Source organism: Coccinella septempunctata, chromosome 2, assembly GCF_907165205.1.
Source record: "Coccinella septempunctata chromosome 2, icCocSept1.1, whole genome shotgun sequence".
NCBI lineage: Eukaryota > Metazoa > Arthropoda > Insecta > Coleoptera > Coccinellidae > Coccinella > Coccinella septempunctata.
In genome coordinates this window covers 35,046,950-35,066,422 of record NC_058190.1, presented here as the reverse complement: position 1 = coordinate 35,066,422, position 19,473 = coordinate 35,046,950, and the positions used below count along the sequence as shown (strand labels likewise).

At 32.7% G+C, this 19,473-nt stretch overlaps 2 protein-coding genes across 3 annotated transcripts; one reads left to right on the top strand and one right to left on the bottom strand.

Annotated features, from left to right (window-relative positions):
* Positions 1–326: 326 nt before the first annotated feature.
* On the bottom strand, positions 327–17,814 carry LOC123306594 (PHAF1 protein CG7083). Its single transcript, XM_044888661.1, has 8 exons — positions 17,595–17,814; positions 17,278–17,360; positions 17,092–17,219; positions 15,910–16,115; positions 3,919–4,110; positions 3,622–3,836; positions 3,007–3,279; positions 327–1,620 (listed from the first exon to the last, which is right to left on the bottom strand). The coding sequence occupies exons 1-8, from the start codon at positions 17,656–17,658 to the stop codon at positions 1,540–1,542; spliced, it is 1,242 nt and encodes a 413-aa protein (XP_044744596.1). The 5' UTR covers positions 17,659–17,814; the 3' UTR covers positions 327–1,539.
* Positions 6,207–14,410, top strand: LOC123306593 (uncharacterized protein PF11_0207-like). Of its 2 annotated transcripts, none has more exons than XM_044888660.1 (6): positions 6,207–6,359; positions 7,875–8,081; positions 9,524–9,656; positions 9,939–10,031; positions 10,370–12,632; positions 14,162–14,410. In XM_044888660.1, exons 2-6 carry the CDS (start codon positions 7,888–7,890, stop codon positions 14,164–14,166), a joined length of 2,688 nt encoding a protein of 895 aa, XP_044744595.1. In that variant the 5' UTR covers positions 6,207–6,359; positions 7,875–7,887; the 3' UTR covers positions 14,167–14,410. The 2 variants fall into 2 exon arrangements, with proteins under 2 accessions (XP_044744595.1, XP_044744594.1); XM_044888659.1 differs by having other exon boundaries at positions 10,370–12,635.
* Positions 17,815–19,473: the final 1,659 nt, after the last annotated feature.

Genomic DNA, 19,473 nt, shown 5'->3' with positions numbered 1-19,473 from the left:
GAAAGATTTTAGTGTTTTGAGTCTCAAAATGTAAAGTGAAAATATTATCTTAAACCTTTGAGTATTCAACTCAAGGCTTAAACAAAACCAATGCTCCTGAGAACTTCACAAAGAAGCTGTTATGTAAAATACTACTACTCTCTGGAAATTCGTCAACTCTAACAACAAACTCCATTGTCAAGTCGTGCATTTTACTTAACTTTTCACATAATTTTGGATCCCTGAATTGGTATTGCTGTTTATAATTTTTAGCATAGTAACAGCCATTCGGTGAACGTAAACCTTTGACTGCAGAAAGTTATTCCTCTAATGAATAAAAAAACATCTATGAATAATCTTTATTGTATGGCCAGGAGATCTTTTGGATAAATCACTTTCAAATTGAATTATTTACACCTCTCAAAAGGATGATTTGGAAATCACATAGGTAATTGAGTTGATAGAAATACACACAACTAAATTCAATTACAATACTTCATAGGAAATAATAACTTAATATATTATTGAATTAAATGAACTGAACCTATTGTAATTTCAACTAAAACTAGTACTTTATATATACATTTCACATTTTTTGAACTTTGGTTATGAATGGAAACAATAATATGATGTACAAAAGCAACCAACAATTTTTGTATCACTTTTTCTTTCATTTATCTGAACTGAGTGTCGTTATTGAAGATACCGTTAGCTTAAATCAATTCAGTAGGCATGACAAAAAAGAATGCAATTGAACTTGTTTAAGGTTCAAATTTCTTGGCTTTTCATAAACATTTCGATTGATGGTATGCCATAATAAAATTAAAAATTCAACATATACTACAACTTCAACTAAAAACAGAAATGAAATGAAATGTTCGCAATACTTCTTACATAAAACAGAAAAATATTGAAAAACAACAAGGGAAATATATATGATGATAATAATTGGAATATAGTATAATTATATAAATTTTGTAAATAAAGGAAACAGTATAAGATTTTTTTAAATTCCAAAATTTTATTGTATTCACAAAAGTTACTTGTACCTAAAAAATAAATATGTATATGGAGTTTTTATACTGTAAGTGAACACAATGTGTACATAACTGACCCAATAATTCAATAAACTACTCAATGTAAAAACTTCGAATTATGTAAAACAAGAAACAAATATAAATTATAACATTAAATTAACTAGAACGACATATAAGCGTATATTTTTCTTCCATTTTATATTTTTAATTTTTTTTTATATTTCAAAATTCAACCTTCGAAATAACCGGAAAATCGATGAAATTTTCGAAAAACTTATAAGCTTGAGAATTTACAGTTAACTACAAACACATCATTTGTTAAAAAACGCGTACATCATTTGATACTAAAAAATCTTGGCTTATCTTTAATTCTTCATTTTCAGTTCTACCTGTACTCTTATAGTTAAGTTAAACGACTCCTTGTGTTGAATTGCGATATACAAATAGACATTAATATTAATTATATGAGTCATGGTTGCCAGTACCTATTAGCCAGGACAAGGTAAGTGGCAGAGAGCCTCTGTCACGCATTGTGCTGGGCAATTTGATAGTTTCTACCATCTCCAAATATGCTTAACGAACCTATATAATTATTGGGCAATACCTGCAGAAAAAATTGTAGTATTAAATGGTCGATCCACTGCGAAATAGATACACAGAAAATACCAGATACCCATGTTTAGGTACTTGATGTAGATTATGAAGTGATAAAAAGCATGATGCCTCCTTAGGCGAATGAATAATAATCAAAATTGATTCGATACATAGCATTATTTGATATAAAAATCAACAAATATTACGATCCTAATCGAACTAGCCAACGGCCATTACTCGGAGGATCAAGGGAAAGACCATTCTGTCTAAATCTGGGGTATTTACACACATCACAATATCGTCCAAGTGTCCTTTAATATTTTTCAAATATTATACTGGCGCCTACGCTGACAAAAAAAGATAACTGCAGTGCTTACCTTTCGTCATCACTTGAAAACACGTTAACATGAAGGATGACTTATCAGTCATGCGCACATGACAACTATAGCTTATGAGTTATTAATGAGTCATGAGCAGCGAAAGTTTTATGCGTTGTATCAAGCAATCGAAAAATAAAAAAGGACACTTCGTCCTGTTACCGATGTGAGGAAATACCCCAAATTTATAAGTTAGTTAGCACTAGGCGCCTGCGTTCTAAATCTATGTCGCAGCGAACACGTTGAAGTATGGAACCCGTGACTATACAGGGTGTATTAAAAGGTAAGGCTTTTTTTAACGGAAGTTAGAACTGCTCAAAATAACGCGTTCCACCAAGAATCACCTTTACAAAACTTTCATAATGACAAGGTTAAAAAAAAATTCAAAATGATTACTGAAATAGATCCTTAGACGACTCTAGATCATTTTTTTTTCTGAATTATAGCAGATCAATGGTAAAAACTTATCTCGTGATGACTGACTCAAGCATTTGGTTTCGTTTAGGTTAGGATATTGGCCGTTCGACTTTGTTTAGAGCTGGAGCAACTAATCAGATAATCTCGCATGTACTGAACGATTCATTGTCCAGCCATATGTTTATGTTTTGTTTTGTATTTCCGATGACGGAGTCACGTTCCACAGTCCGTAACTTGAAATTTAATGAAATTTCTTCTAGGGGGTGTAGCTCAGCCATCTTGAATATTCTATATTGGAAATTTTTGGTGAAATGACTTAGGTAAAGTGCCTGTAGAAAGCTTATATCGTTTTCAGATATTTCCCAAAATAAAGAAGTTATATGGCACATTTTCGAAATCGACAAAATATCAAAATTTGGTTATATCTTCAAGACAAATGGAGATATCGTGAAACGGTTTTCATTGATGGACTTTTCACGAAAATCGAGCCCATTACTTCTTCCAACGTTTTCACCTATATCTATCACCAGAAACAGCCAAAATCAAGCAATTTGGGATACGCTGTATAAGTATAACATCAATCAGTAGGAATCAATACTTACTTCGAAAATAATATCTTCATATCCATAGCAGAAAGTGCTACCAAAGGGATTTATGGTATTTGTTGAACTGGCTCGGTTAAGAACCACGGGTTGATCGCTCGGAGTCAGATTCTCACAGACTTGATTCCATTTCGAAGAAGCGTCCACTGTCGTGCCATTAAGAGCAAGAGTGAACTCACATCGCATATACATGTTGAAGTTGTAGTGTCCAGGATAGTTGGTGTGAAGAACCAGCTTTTTAACCAAGTTTGTGCGTGCGTCAAATAACAAATCCTGAAAGGAAGCTTGGATAATAATGCCATCAAATGTTCGAATGGAAATACTACTGGCGAGATAAGTTTTCAAAAAAAAAAAAAAATTTTGCATGAGAAAATCTTTCGAATTTAATTATGGACCTATTCATTTCTCCAGATATGAATACCAATCCAGTTATGAAGTCTAATCTGTCTAATAAGTAATGCTCGAAAGGCACACAATCGTAAAATTTTTCGAAGAAGCCTTTGTTTTGAAAACTGTCCATATTTAAACCGAGATCAGATATACATATGCCCACCTCCTAATCTAGGCTGTCTCAACACATTTCACTTCAAAACCTCATTAAAAAATTCCACTCACCAAACCGAGTGTAAAGTAATTGAAAAAGTAATCACTCAGGTCGGCAGTAACGCTGCGCAGATTATTAGGACTGTGAATCTTCATTTTGTCCTCACTTTTATAGAAAACCTTTGATGGGCACCCGATGGCAGAGGTGATTTCTTGAGCTGATTGCCCCAGAAGGATGGTCCGTTCGAAGTGTTTTTTCGAAGCTTCTGTCAGGCGTGTGTGAGACGCTAAAAGAAATCAGAACCTCAATTACTATCAGATTTCCTCTCATTTTGAATCAATATTGTACGAGATACGATTCAGACTCACCAGCCACCAGATTCAGCTTGATACCTTTGGTACGATTCTGCCCTCTCAATAAAACTGCCTTCTCTAAATAAACTTGTCCATAAAAACAGGAAAGAGGCAGTTCAGGTGCGGCGGTATTATCGATATTTTGACCAGAATATATAGCCACGCGGGAAACTATTGCCGAGGTCCCGCAGGGAAAATTTAAAGAACCTAAAAATAATAACCAATGCAAGATTCCAGTTTTATACAGGAATACAATATCGATTGAAGGGATTACAAAATAATATAATAGGTAATGAAAATGGGTATTTTATTTATCTTTAACAAATACAGGGTGTTAGGCAAACATGCGGCAAAAATTCAAGGGGTTATTCCTATTTTAAGGATACCTATTTTATCCTTTGAATATTTTTGAAAAAGCGTTTTGTTATAGAGACAAGATATAGGACGAAACAAATTTTCAACAGATAACAATTAATTACTGAAAATTACATGTAACATTTCCCTACAACAATGGTTGAAAATGGCTATCTCCAGCTCGGATGCAACCATCCAATCTTCTCATAGACTGCCGAACTCTTTCAAAAACACCATCTTATTGAGTTACACCCAGCTATTGTCTGATCTCTTAAATCGTCCACATCTTCCACGAGCTTAGTATAATCTAATGAGTTTAGATGGCGCACAAAATAGAATAATGACGTACATAACTATCTACCTCGGTGGCGTGGGTTATACCACAGAGCGGGAAAGGAGCATAGAATGCAGGAAATTTGTTTTTGCCCTTTATCTTCGCAACAAAGGGTTCTAAGATAAATAATCAAGGGATAAAATATCCTCAAAATAGTCCAAGGAATAACCTCTTGAATTTTTGAGTCATGTTTACCTAACACCCTGTATATTATACATTCACAACATACCAGTAACTTCGCTTTCGCTGATCAATTGAAGAAACCCCAGATTAATAAAGTAGGTACGCCCAGATCGAACTTGAAGACAGATTATACGATTTTCACAAAATGAGTTTTCAAACCACGACACGCATCTTCAGGTGAATGGAGGTAAAACTTTTTAGCGTATAAGCTAAAATCTTCATACGATGGTCCGAAAGTGGTGAAACACGATACAACCCCGAATTTTCTGAATCTACATGATATTCTGATGTCGAAATACAGATTGATATAATTAATATGTGTGTCTTTTTGACGTAGCCTACTTTTTGCGACAAATTTCATGGTTATGATAGTTTTAACTAGAGATCATATCTTGAAAACTGTTGGAGATAAATATATGATTTTTTCATTGAATTACCGAAGAGTTTTCAGGTGTTCTTCAGTTTTTCGGATTAGTGGCAATTTTTTGAAAATGACCTAAAAAATGTCCACAAGTGCATTCTTTCAAATGGCACCCCCTGAACTTTTTTTGTCTGTTTGATACCCTAGTCTAGTGGGTGGTCTTCATTATTCAAAGATTTTAAGCCTGAAATGAATAGTATTTAAAATTCAGTATCCAACAGACAAAAAAAGTTCATGGCGTGCCATTTGAAAAAATGGACTTGTCGACATTTTTAGCTAACTTTCAAAAAATCGCCAGTGATCCGAAAAACTGAAGAACACTTTGCTTGCATTTTACATGCTTCCAGCAAGGTTTAGAAACTTCATTCAGACGAGTAAATATCGGATTATAATATACAGCATAAACAACTTGAAACTGACGAGCAATTGTGGATGAAAATAGTCGAAATGTGGGTATAACGTTAAATATTAAAAAAAACTGTTTTTTTTTTAACTCAGCAATAGAATACAAAAGTAAACTGTTGACAGTAAATAGACAGTTATCCAAAACTTCATATTGTTGTTAACTTCAACTATCAGATACTGTTTCAAATGGCAGATAAATGGTGTCTTCGATCACTTGAAATATTTTTCACATTTCCGGAAGTATATAGTATTTGAATTTGTGTGGGTTGAAAGCACTTACTGCTTCTGGCAGAAGTTCATGTTTCACTAAAGTTATTCAAACTTTTCTTCAACTTTACGAGGAAAAAAGGTTTCTAGGAACAGTTCCCTTTTAGCATATGATATTCTTTTTCTTCTTGGAACCACAAGAGCAGAACTGAGGGAGCCCTTCAGATTTCTTTCAGAACAAAAAATCTTCTTAATTGAAATTTGATGAATCAATAAGCACTCTCTTTATTTGAACGAATAATGATTCACAGAAATACTGAAATTTTGCTTTGTCTGTCGAAATCCGTATTTGAAAACATCATATTCTCAATGCCTCTTATCTTAATTATTCTTTTTGTAAACATTAGTAACAAATTGTGTCCGTCGTCTGCTAGTGTCCAGTAATTTCTCGTGGGCAAAAATGTTCAGTACATAAAACAGTTCGTCGGTATCGTGTTGTAGTGAAGTGCTTCTGCTTTGTTGAGGAATTCTCACAGAAATCGACAGAAAAAGGTGAGTACAAGTGCCCCTTCAGAATTAAAATTATGTATTTCTATATCCCAGACTCAAATCAGATGCGAATGTAGGAGATTTATAGTTCACAGTTCAATGTTAACGATATAAAATTCATGCATAACAACTGAATTATTGATTTGCAGTCAATTGTTTTCAAGGAATTAAATTCTATTGAAATGGACTGAATGTTGAATCTGAAATAAATAATATAAAACCTAGGGACAAGAAGAATAAGTATGAAGATGTCCTTCCCTTTTTAAAATCCATATCACTACTTATTTATTTGGTGAATTTCACTTCTTCAAATCTACGAAAAACTCTTATGGCAGAAAATCGAACCATTTATTTCCGAAATCCCTCGCAGTTATCGTCCTATTTGAAAAAAACTCTCATTTCTGGAAATTGTTCCCTTCAAGTTGGGGTATTTCAGATTTTTGAAACGAATGCCAGTATTCAATATATGCGTATGTGAATAAATTATAACACAGGCGTGATACATATTTCAGAACAAGAAATAAATAAATCAGGACAAATAATAAATGCAAAAAAATAGAGTATAAACGCAATTGTTCATAAAGTTAAACTTTTGAATTAACGTTTGAGCCTTGATATAAGTGAAATTTCTGATTTGGGACAAATACTGAAAAAACTAAATTTACTGAGCAAACAATCTTCAAAGCAATTTCACTATGACCATGAGTGTTTTTTGTTACAAATATTCTATAATGATTTTAGCCCGTTGTTTCAACACCTTTCTAATTTTTTTTCATAATAGTTGGTGAACAGTTCAAACACATTTTAGGATAGTTTAAAAAGCGTTGAAAGATAGTTTTCCTCTATTACCAGAGGCGTGCTGAATGAATAGATCCTTTCTTTTTTCCCTCAGAATTTATGCCGCTGACAAAACTAGTATTTCAGCAGGTTGTTCTTCATCATCCTTTTGTCTCAATGCTCGGGTAATAAAAAAGAGTTCACGATTTAATTGAAGATTGCTGCTATCTCACTAATAAAAATCGTGGTAATGTTTAAAATATCTAATCTTATTTTACTGCTAATACCCACTACACAACATTATAGTTGACCATGTCACTAATGTAATTACATACATATATAATTTTAGTTTGAACAAAATATACTGGCTTTTTTCATAAGGTTGTAATATTTGAAAGATGAAAAAACTTATCAATTGCTTACATGTTGATTAAGTTTTTTTAGTTGTGATTTTATTTCGGTAACTTTTTGTGTTTTGATAACACTTCAAAAACATCAATCACAAAAAATAAATATACGAATTCATCATCATTTTAACCATTTCATCCCTATTACTCATAGAAAAGGATTGATGAAAAAACCCCATCAATGCAACAAAAATAAATACATAATACAAATAGGTCGAAAAGCGGAAAGAAAATTCCAGAGCGTTGTGAGAGTTTTTCTTTATCACATGCTAATTCTTAAAAATCATTGAGTTTCACACAATTAATGCCAACTAAACGTGGGCTTTGTTTGTAGGTTTTCAGTAGAGATGGCAAGTAAAAAATTGACACCGAGAAAATCGGCGACAAGTTATCGTGTATGCACATTAGAAAGCATATCAGAAGAAAGAGAATTAGAAACTAGCATCCAAAATTCGACTTCTACTGAATCTAGAAAAAAAGCAATCCCAAAAAAATTTAGCACCAATTTTACGCCTTTCCGAAGTTCTTGGAATACTTGCAGGTTAGTATGTAATGTCTTTATTAATACATAATGAAGAAAGGTTATATAAAAACAGTCCATATTTTAGTTCAAAAGATTGTTCTTATTTTTGCTAAGTGCTTTTCAATTTTCACTTGGCTATTCTCGATGCAGACGCTCCATGCTAAATTTCTAGAAGTGATCCCATCTGAAATCGTTCTTTGTGAAAGAGTTCCAAATCATACCTCAGGATCGGGTCATTTAAAATTTGGGGCGTTTTACATTCGATGATACACATCTGACTGTTTACCAATGTTGATTGAAATGCCACAAGTGAAATAAAAGAATAAGAACAGAAACGGTTCTTCGCGTAATGAGCATTATTTTAATGAACACTATCTTATCTCCCTATAATGTAATTCATTATGATACTTCTTCCACCAATATTTGAAGTATTTTTTCGAAAGTTGGAATAGTATCAATGATGTGAAATTCATTTGTTAAACTTTCATTGAACTAATGTACCATTGTAGTCGGAAAGCTGGCAAAAAAATGAGCAATAGTTTTGTAATGGACCATAATTAAATATGATTTAGTATTGAGGGTGGACATGAGTCAGCACCCACTGGCAAGATCAGGTAGTGGAACAGCTCGGCGTTGGATTTTGATGTATGTAGTTATTTGTAAAATTTCAAATGATCTATAAATGTTTTGTAATAACTGAAAATTGTCAGGCAACAGATTACTGGAACAGAGGTAGGTCAAAGTGAGGATATTGTAATTTTACACACATCAAAGCGCGTCGCGGCCAGGTATTCCACTACCTGAACTTGCAACCTTAGAACATAAATACATGGAATGGACATTGACGTGCTATGAATGTATTCGTTGTGGTACAAACATTCGATGCTTCTCTGTCTAGCGCCATATTAAGGCAGAGGCGTAAAATAAATAAATTTATATAGCTCCTACCTTTTTGTATGGAAAATTGACGTAACAATGATGTCAGATTCAACTATCTCAATTGTGATTGGCGACACTAAGCAACTATCTCACTCCAGTCTTTGGACAACAACAAATGTTTATTTTCTAAGGTGCTGGCTAATGTAGATCCTCAATACTGAATCATATTACAAAACTCTTGACGATTTTTGTAGCCAGCTCTTCAATTATTGGTAGAAATGGCATACAGATACCACAGAATGTTTAGAAGCTTGAGAAATTACAGTGTGAAACAAATGCTTAATCTTGGAACAATATTAACGAATCAATATAGGTCGAACCATCATTAATCGACACAATATTATCCTATTCATCTGCTTAGATGAAAAGATCCGCTCAGAGGATAGTATAGAAAAAAAGCAAATATATTTTTGCCAACGACTGATCATTTTGTCACCATTTTTTTTTACCGTAAAATTCAATACGATGAAGCCTGTTTCACTACTTCCCATGTAAGTACATTAATATCACCTTCGTTTCAGCTCCAAAACTACAGAAAAGCCAAAGTTCTCAGGAATATGCTCAAGAGGAATTATGAGGCAGCAATTCGATTCCCTCAAGAGAGATTATGAAGAACTTCTCGAAATCAATAGATTGCAGGAGGTGGAGAAAAAAGTGAGTTATCTTTGTGCAAATGAACGAAAAAAAAGATACCAGTTATGTGTAATACAAAAAAAAAGGGTGGTTTGACAAAAGTGAAGTATGGAGTCAAGTCATCGATATCGAAAAATATAATGTTTTTGGCCTTGGTATTTTATTTTTAGTTTTTCATTTTATTATGGATTTTTTAGCTTGGTGCTAGTTTTCGATACTCAATACTATTTATTCTTCTTAGTAATTACGCAGTTCCCAACATCTTCCATTTAACCATTCATTTTATTTCTAATTTGTTTCCAGTCTGCTGTTTCGAGAGTCGTAGAGCTGGAGAAGAAATGTCAGCAACTAAAGAACCTTTCACAGGAGAATATTGACAAGTTGAATTTGGAACGTGTAAGTAATAAACTCATTCATTATTATGAGCAAGGTACTCATAATGCTCCTCGCAAATAAAGTTTCCATTTGACAGCTGTCAATCCAAATTTTTCTTGTCGTTGTGAACTCAATTTTATGAAGATATTTGAACGGGATATTTGTTCAAGATGTTTTCAAACATTGACTAGTGATCAACGAAATTTATCATCCATAGCTGGTAAACTCCATTTATTAGCAATAGCAGCATATCATTGTAATATTCTCATTCTCATTAATAACAAATGTACGAGGGCTAAATTATTTTGTTAATCATGCATTTTTAAATCGATTACAAATTTGTTGATATTCTTTTACAGAATAATGCAGAACAAATTAAAACGGATTACGAATTCTTGCTAGATGAACAAAACAAAAAATTCAAGCGGAGAGAATTAGAACTATTAGAAGAACTTGATAAATACGCATCGAATGTTGACGATGATAAAGACACTTCAATTGAGAATGAAACAGATATATCGATTGTAAATAAATTTGAATACGAAGAGATAACTGAAAAATTGAAGTCTTTCGAAAGACAAAACGATTTACTGCAGAGAAACCGACAAGCTATTGAGTCACAAAATAAAATAATGAATAACACCCTCGCAGAGCTGAAAAAATCTTACACTCAACTAGAATTAAAATACAATGCCTTAAAAAATAGCCGGCCCAAATGGCTAAATATACAGTTGGGAATCAATGAGAATTTCCCAAAAACTTTCAATAATTCCGAAAAACCGTCAATGATCACAAAAGAAACACAAACTGAAATTAGTTTGGGACTGGAAGAAGTATTCAAACATGAGGAAAAATCAGGCTGCGGATCAGAACAAATTAAAGAAAAAGGGGATATTTTTGAGCAGGAAGAAATATTATTCGAACTCCATAATATGTTAGGAATGAAATCAAGAAACTATCAACTTCCTTCTGAAATGAGGCTATCGAAACAAAAAACAATATCGAATGATAACGATACTCTAAATCTCAATAAATTTTTACATAATGAAAAATTCTTTGACGAGTCCCAAGAAATTGGGAGAAAAAACGAAAGTTATGCGCACTTCCTTTATATACTCAAAATATGTTTAGCAAACATTTATGCCACATATAAAATCAGCTATTCAGAATACGTAGATGTACAGGTCCTGAATAACAGTATCAAAATTTTAAATATGTTATGTACTCAGGCTAACAATACTATAGTAAAAAATAATACGGACTTCGAGGAATACAACACTATGAATTTAAGCGACTCTGAAAAAATAAATAAAAACATATTTATGGAAGAAAGAACCACGGATGCAGAATTCGAGCAGCTAAGAGAATCTATAGAGAATTCCAAAAGATTATCGTCCAAATGCAATGGAATAAATGATAAGAAAACAGCAAGTCTAATTGAAATAATTGAAAATCTTAGTGCGGAAATTGAAGAATTGAAAAAACAAAATTATTCACAGAAATTTGAATATGAAAAATTATCCAATTTGATTCAAGAAAAGGACAGAGATATGAATGATATTCAGAATGAAATAACTGAAACCAAGAAAGAAAATGAAAATTGTAAACAATATATAAGTGATCTCACATCTTTAATCGATAATCAGAGGTTAAAATTGAAAAATTTAGTTGAGATATCTTGTAATAATAATAATCTAAGAAACAAGACTAATGATAGCAAATCAGGAACTGGAAAAGAAAATCATTTAGAAACCAAAGATATTGATGTCCACAAATCAGGGAACAAAACTTGGTACATGGATATGATTCATTCACTCAATGTTGAAATGCAAATGAAAAACAATACTGAAATGTTTGATCAAAGCGTAGTTCAATTGCAAACAAGGTTGATATATTTGAAAAACGATAATAAAAGCCTCAGAGAAAGCATTTCGAAAATAAGGGGTCACGCGCAAGAAATCAGAAGTGAGTATGTGAAATATGCTAATGAAATTGAAGAGCACATCAAAAATTTTGAAGCAGACATTCGTGAAACGAGAGAAGTTTACGAACGTACTTTTGAGTTGGTGAGAGAAGAAATCAAGACAAAAAACTCACTTATACATACATTGCAGAGGCAAGTGAAGGAATGTACCGAGAAAAATGAAAAACTCTATAGCAAGAAAGAGGATACAACTAAAACAAGGGAATTGGAAAAAGAAAATACTGAAATCAATTCAAAGAACAAAAGCGACAAAACAAAAATTGAACAAGACAACAGGCGAACTTTTGAATCTCGAAAGGAATCGCAAATCGAAACACAAATTATCCAAAATATAGAAAAACAAACAGTTTTTCGAGAGAAAGTTCTGACAAATACTGAGGAAAGTATCAAATCGATTGAAATAGGGCATTTGAAGTATAGTAGTAATAACTCAGGAGTGAATATAATCGACATAGTAGGATTTGAAAAATGGAATCCGAAATTTGAAGAAAAAAGTGAAAGCTGTAAAGTACAGAACTGTGAACCGAAAAATTTGGATGCTGGAATTATGGGGGAATTCAAAAGAGGAAATAGATTTAAGCTAAGCAGAACTCGAGAATATGACAGCAGAAGGAACATCGATTTTAATAGTTTACACGTTGGTAAGTTCTTGCAAATTATACTACATTCAAGAATTATTGACATCTCGGGCGGCTGTGGAAATTGAAAATATGTTGTTTATAGCTCATTCAGTAAGATTTTGATGTGCGGAATTTAGGTTGGTATTGGGAATGAACAGTGACGCATAAATAAATTACAAATTAGACTATGCACTGACAGAAGATTCTTTTACTCTCAGATTAAAAGGGGTCTACTCCGTTTTAGTGGTCAGTTCAGAAAGAGAAAATGAATATCCTACGTCAGAAACCACTAATTTATTTGGGGTTTTCATTATAATTCAATTCAACCAGTTCGTCACCTCGGAAAGTCTGAAAATTTTGTATGCGAACAGAAAAAAACATTTTTTTTTTCATTGAAGAACAAATATTCATTTATGTTATTAACTTTACGAAGTGCAATTATCTCTTCTATGAATTTCTGCATGAAAAAATTTCTCGAAAAGTCTCGTTATTAGCTACAATTCCTATCCTGGTGAAATTCAAAAAAAGACGTTCGTTAAGTGCTGCCATCTTTTCGACGAAAGTGAAATCTATTGGAATCCTCGTAACTACTACTCTTATCGTTCAAATATTCCGGCAACACCCCACATTCTGGTAGTCTTTCCCCATAGGCGGAAATAGGGGGTGGGGCAGAGGGGGCTGTACCCCTCCCCCCAGATATCCATGAAAAAAAGAGTAATAGGGGAAGAGCAGTAAAAAAAAGCTATTCTGGAGCTTTTTCGTTGTTTTAAGCCATTTCTAGAATTTTTACACATCTTCTCCACTCAACATCTTTACCTCGGTGGCGGTGCCCTCCCCACAAAAAATGTTTATTTCCGCCTATGTCTTTCCCCCTTTACGCCTTATACGGATGGCGAGAAAGTCCCGTGGTATGAACTCCTAAAGTATTAAAATTCACTTCTCATACTTTTTCTTCATATATTTTATTTCTGTGATTGAAACTATAGAAATTAACGGTGATCTTTCAGGCCAAATATTAAGCTGCGTTAGGACTTTCAAGGCCCACTGGGATGTCAATTATTCTTAAATGGACTGTTTACTCATTTGTACAATTGATTGAAATGAATAATCAATAAGTTCATCTCTGTTATTTGAAAATTTAAAATTTATCATCTTATTATTACAAGTTTTTAATGATAGAAACTTCATAGTTTCCAGATTTTCTTCATGGAAACCTATGTAGGGCCAAAATCTCAAAAATACAAACATTTAGATCAGAATAAAAAATCAAGAAACATTTTAGTTTTAAACTGAAGACATAAAATTCTGTTTTCCTTACGCGTTTCCTGATAATCATATTGATCTAATTGAATATTTTTGTTATAATGATGAAAACAGTCATTGTTTATTGGCGTATCCAAAGTTTATATTTATTTTCAATCAATTGTCCGTCGAAAATTGCAAAAATGCGTATCAAAGGGTATTCGAGTAAATTGATATAGTTTTGATTGAATAAGAGGTAAATATGTCATACTGAATAATAATAAGTATTATTTCTTCTTTTGCAGAATAAAAGGGCCAAATTAGCAATAATTCAAGTGGCGAGGCAAAGATATGCGTTGGCAGAATAAACACTTTTTACCAGCAGAAATACGAAACATACCAAATTAGAACAAATAGAACTTATTGGAAATGATGAACCAATTAAAATTTGAAGATCTAGTTCCTTTTTCCAATAGGAAACACCCCAATACAGGAAGATATGTAAAATAATGTAATATAGATGTAATATAAATTAATATATGTACTTAATTAATTTTTTGAAATATCACTCACCATATAATACCAATGCAATTTTGGAAATATTATCTTATATTTCTGATCAAATAAAAAACAGATGCGAAAACATGAAATCGAATAAAGTTTATACAGTATTTATACACGGCGAGTCTTCGACTCGTACAAATATTTTAACAGTAGATTCTTGAGGTCAAAAGAAACACTTTTTTACCTTACCTTTTTTCGGAATCGGCTGGGTTTAAAAGATACAGGCTGTTGAAAAACCATAAAAAATGTTATTTTTAGTTCTATCTCACAATAGAACTCTTGAAAGTAAATTGGACGTTTTGCAAAATAAAAGTATTCTTCATATATTCTCGTATAACGCGCCGTTTTCGAGTAATTTGATGTTAAAAAATTAAAAAGTATCTGAGAAATTTGAAGAATTGAATTCTTTGGCTGAATACAACTCCGTTCAAAAGATCCACAGATGTGTAGTGTCACAGATTTTGCTAGTTTTTCTGAAGGTAATTCCCCTGTTTTGCCTAGGGTGGCACATCCCATTATGAAAACATAAAATGGCTATATCTTTTCATCAGGGCCGAATAGGAAAAAATGGTGCTCAAGTGTTTCTTTTGACCTCAAGAATCTACTATTGAAAAATTTGTACGAATCAAATGACTCACTCTGTATATAGGATGTTACACGAATTTTGTTGTTGTTTCTGGGAAGGAATCTAAATTCAGATCTGCGATTTCGGACTTAAGCTTTGACTAAAAGGATGACTCCATCCAAATTCTTCGAGATTCGTAAGACTTCCAGTTTTACCGGAAGTGACACCATCTTTCGTTTTTCAAATGAGCAGCCCTATATTTTGTTATGAAAATTGATTCCTCATAAAATTCTGGGTAATTTGAATGTCAGAAATTGGCAGAAAATTTATAATATTCTTGATTGAGCTGGACTTTTCATTGTATTTCTGATATAACGTCATTAATCATTTTGGTTTCCCTGAAATAAGGCAATGACTGATAACATCAATAATGCAAGGAAATGAATTCAGACACATGACATGACACCTGATAATATAAAATCAACAATGTCTGAATCGAACTCGCGAACCTACATCACTCAAAGTATGTAAATGGAAATACCATTTCGACCAGAAAGAGTAGATTCTTTCAACTCAAACCCGACCGAAAATGGAATGAATTTGACGTGCAAATATTTCAGCACGAATATACCATATGCCATAAGCTTTTCAGCGAACAGATGAAGCGTGGATCGGTAGGGGTGTTCGTAGTCAGTGCAGAGCCTCAATGTTGGACAATGAGGTTGACGATAAGTAAACGTACCGTACTGAAAAACGTATTGGTTTAATGTAACGGCCGATGCCTCAATATGCTGAATAGTAAGATCTAATGAATATGGTGCTCGACCAATTCTGTTCAGAAAACTTTTAGATCCTTCAACCTGATAAGTTTTGCATTCATTCACGAAAAAATCAAAGAAGCACTGAAATAAGTAAATATCTCACCTATGGTATTTTTGGAATCCCCATTGACCTGTTCCCGAGCCATTTCCAGAAATTTTGTATTCACAGGGAAATAAAACGTTAATCCTCGGAAATTCAACATAAAAAGTTGCTTTTCCTCATCGTAGAGACCCGGATGTGTGGCACCAAAGTATTCTTCAATCACTTGATACGTTGGCACCACCTCAGGAGAACTGAAGAATTTTGAACTGCAATAAATGATTATATATTCATAACAATGAAGATCTAATACTCATCAGAATATCAAATTAATTTCACAATGCTTGATCTGGGAATCAACGTTCGATTCCGAGGAACGTCAATTGTTTTCGTGAGCATTTAGAATATCATTCTTGCATCAAACTATGTCAATAAAAACATATGAGTCTGTATATGAACATTATTTGAAATTTTTCGTCGTATTTTAACTCTCTTCCCAAACTCATAGCAGATGTCACAAATTGTGTATAATTTAGCATTTTGGATTTTGCGAAAATCAGGTTGTATTCTTTTCAGAACAAGCTCATTAAATTGAAAAATATGCTTGATTTTAATATCAAAAAGAGAATAATGTATGAATTAAGTTCAGGCACAAGTTCATCATTTATAATTCTATAAGAATATCAGAATAGTGGGTGTTGTGTTTCCTAGATGTATCATCCTAAACTTTTTAATGCTGCTGCAGATGAACAGAATATGTTTAACAGTTTCATCAGTTCTCCTGCACCAGCAGCACAGAGAGCAACCAGTTAGTCCCATTTTTTTTAATCAAAGAAGCACTGTTTATTAAACAGGTCATTGCCCCAGTCACCAAACTCAGTTGTTTCCTCCCAAGAGTTTTTTTATCTCAGATCCTCAGGTCTATAGGACGGACTGTTAATGAGAAGTCTTGACTGCCTGAGACCTCTTCCCATCCGTGTATTATTATGTTTCACAGAAAATATAGATATAGGTTACCCATTGTCGATGTTCATCTATTAGCCATTTCATTCCCAAACTGATCACAATAAAATGTAAACACATATCCCTCTGCAGATGATTCAAACATAAATCAATGATGAAAAAAATGACTTAGGTGTGTTGAGCTGATTAATAATACAGAATGATAACTTCGATGCAAAGAAATCAATAATAATATGAAAGATGTTATGCATGTGTCCCCATTCACCTGATATTCTAACTTACCAATATTTCAATTTGACTGATTTCATTGAGTAAATTTCTATTAGTTTCAGTCTTTGCGAGTTAGGATCAAAAAATAATCTTATTCCATCTTGTGAAAGATTTATTACCATGTCTACCGTCAATGGATCCTGAAAATCGAAGTAAATATTAAATTCCAGTGAAATAATTTTTTGTGACCAAACTTACAGTATCATTGTATAAAACTTGGACACCTTTTATCTTACCAACTTGTAACTGAATAATAGCAACAGCTTGGGAAAAATGCATTCCTGAAAATAAATTCGGCAATCATTTGCTTTCTTTGAATGAAGTACATAAAAAAAAATTATATGAAGAATTTAACAATAGGAACAAATTTCCACTTATAGAAAAAATTTATAAACTGTATTATCGAATGTGATGTAATTCTAAAAAGAATATGGATGAGAATAAGTGATGAAATAAAATTTTCTTAGAGACTACTTCAAGATACTCAAATAAAAAACGCAAAAAAATTTTCCTACCTAAAACAAATTGCCATTGATCGCAGCCCAAAGAAAATTCGGGGATAACGTCCAAACACAACATGTTGAAAACACAATTATGTTCAATTGATTTCCACCAAAAGTTGAAACTGTCAGTATCAATAATAAGTTAATCCAGCACTTTTACTTTTCAAGAACCCTTTGTTTGACTTCTAAAAATTCGCCATTTTAATCATTACGAACTGTCAAACCAGAACAGCTGATTACCTTTATGTGAGCAGAATATTGTTTTTTCTGCTTTGCGCATGCAGGAATCGTAACAAAGTTTGAATATCTGTTTATTGTAAACATTCACAAGGGCAACTATAATATAATTCATTCACCCAAACAAAATAAATATATTCAGACGCATTTTCAGTTCCCAGCGTTATCATGAAAAATATTTGCTATCCTAATATGAAAGCACGTAGTGTAACTGATTACGACTTCCTAAAAAAATCAACCTACGCCTACGATAAGGAGATACACGGTCAAGAGTGATCATGTTCTGTTATTTTATTTTCTACTCATTTTTCATTAGTATGTTGACATTGTTGACTATTTACCACTATAGAATGTGTAGAGTACGACAATTATTGAGAAGAATATTGGTACCAAATCCAATGGAAAACCACTGGTCAGCAAATTCAACCGACAATTTCTTCTCTCAAACTTCAAAGTTCATTTTTTTTTTATCCATTGCAATGATTTTTATATCTAATCATGGGTAATTTAATTGTTTTGATCGAATGTTCAGATTACGAAAATTTCTAAACGCTTTGATGCTATATTGCAGGGTAAATGTATCATGAAAATAAGTAAGTAAAATATAGGTCATATAAAAGGTTTTTCACAAGGAAGTGTTTTTTCTACCAGAAGGTAGATCTCATCGAAATGAATCATTCAACAAACAATCGCCTGTATGAAAAATTCAAGATGGCAGAGTTCCCCCCAAAATCCAATGCGATACAGATACCGCTCAGTTGTTTAGTACATTTGAGACTATCCATAGACTAATAAAGGATTAGTGTATGAGACTATCTGAATACAGGTCCGGCGCGAGTAAATTCGGCGCGTGAAGCAATAAAATTTTCGGCGCCAAAAAGTATCAATATATATATTGATATATCAATGATAACATGTACAGGCTGGGCAATTCGCACTACAGCTTTTAAACCAGAGGGGACAGACAAAATCTCATCACCTATTCTCGTTCTCTTTTACTGAGAAACTAACAAGAGTAGTAGTCGTTTTTGGCCACTTCTTTAATTTATTTTCGAGATATAAGCGAAAATTTGAAAAGTAGCTTATTGAAATAAATTAATATCTCCGCCAATACTGATGATAGAGCTCTGAAATTAAAACATTACGCAGGCCTTTTTTTACGTATAATCCAGTGGTGTGCTCGCCTTTTTAGCAGGACTTTCAATTACGAAGCTATGATCCGAAGTTTTTTTTTTTAAAGGGACAATAGATTTCTGTGCAATTTTTTGAAACCTTAATTTTTACTGATTTCAAAAATATACAACATCATATATTCATTATTATAAAAATTTATGAAATATATCTAGATCGGAATTTTGTGAGAATTGGTAAAAAGCTCAGAAAGAATGAAAGGAGACTGCTCTTGGAAGCTGTATTTTTCTGTGCTCGTCAAAATTTGAAACCATAGAAATATTGAGAAAACAAGTTTTTGACCATTTTCTATTTTATTTTTATTGATATAAACCATATGATAATAAATATTTTTGAAATCAGTAAAAATTAAGCTTTCAAAAAATTGCACACAAATCTATTGTCCCAAATAAAAAAACTTTGGGTCATAGCTTCGTAATCAAATAACCTGCAAAAAAGGCGAGCACGCCACTGGATTCTACGT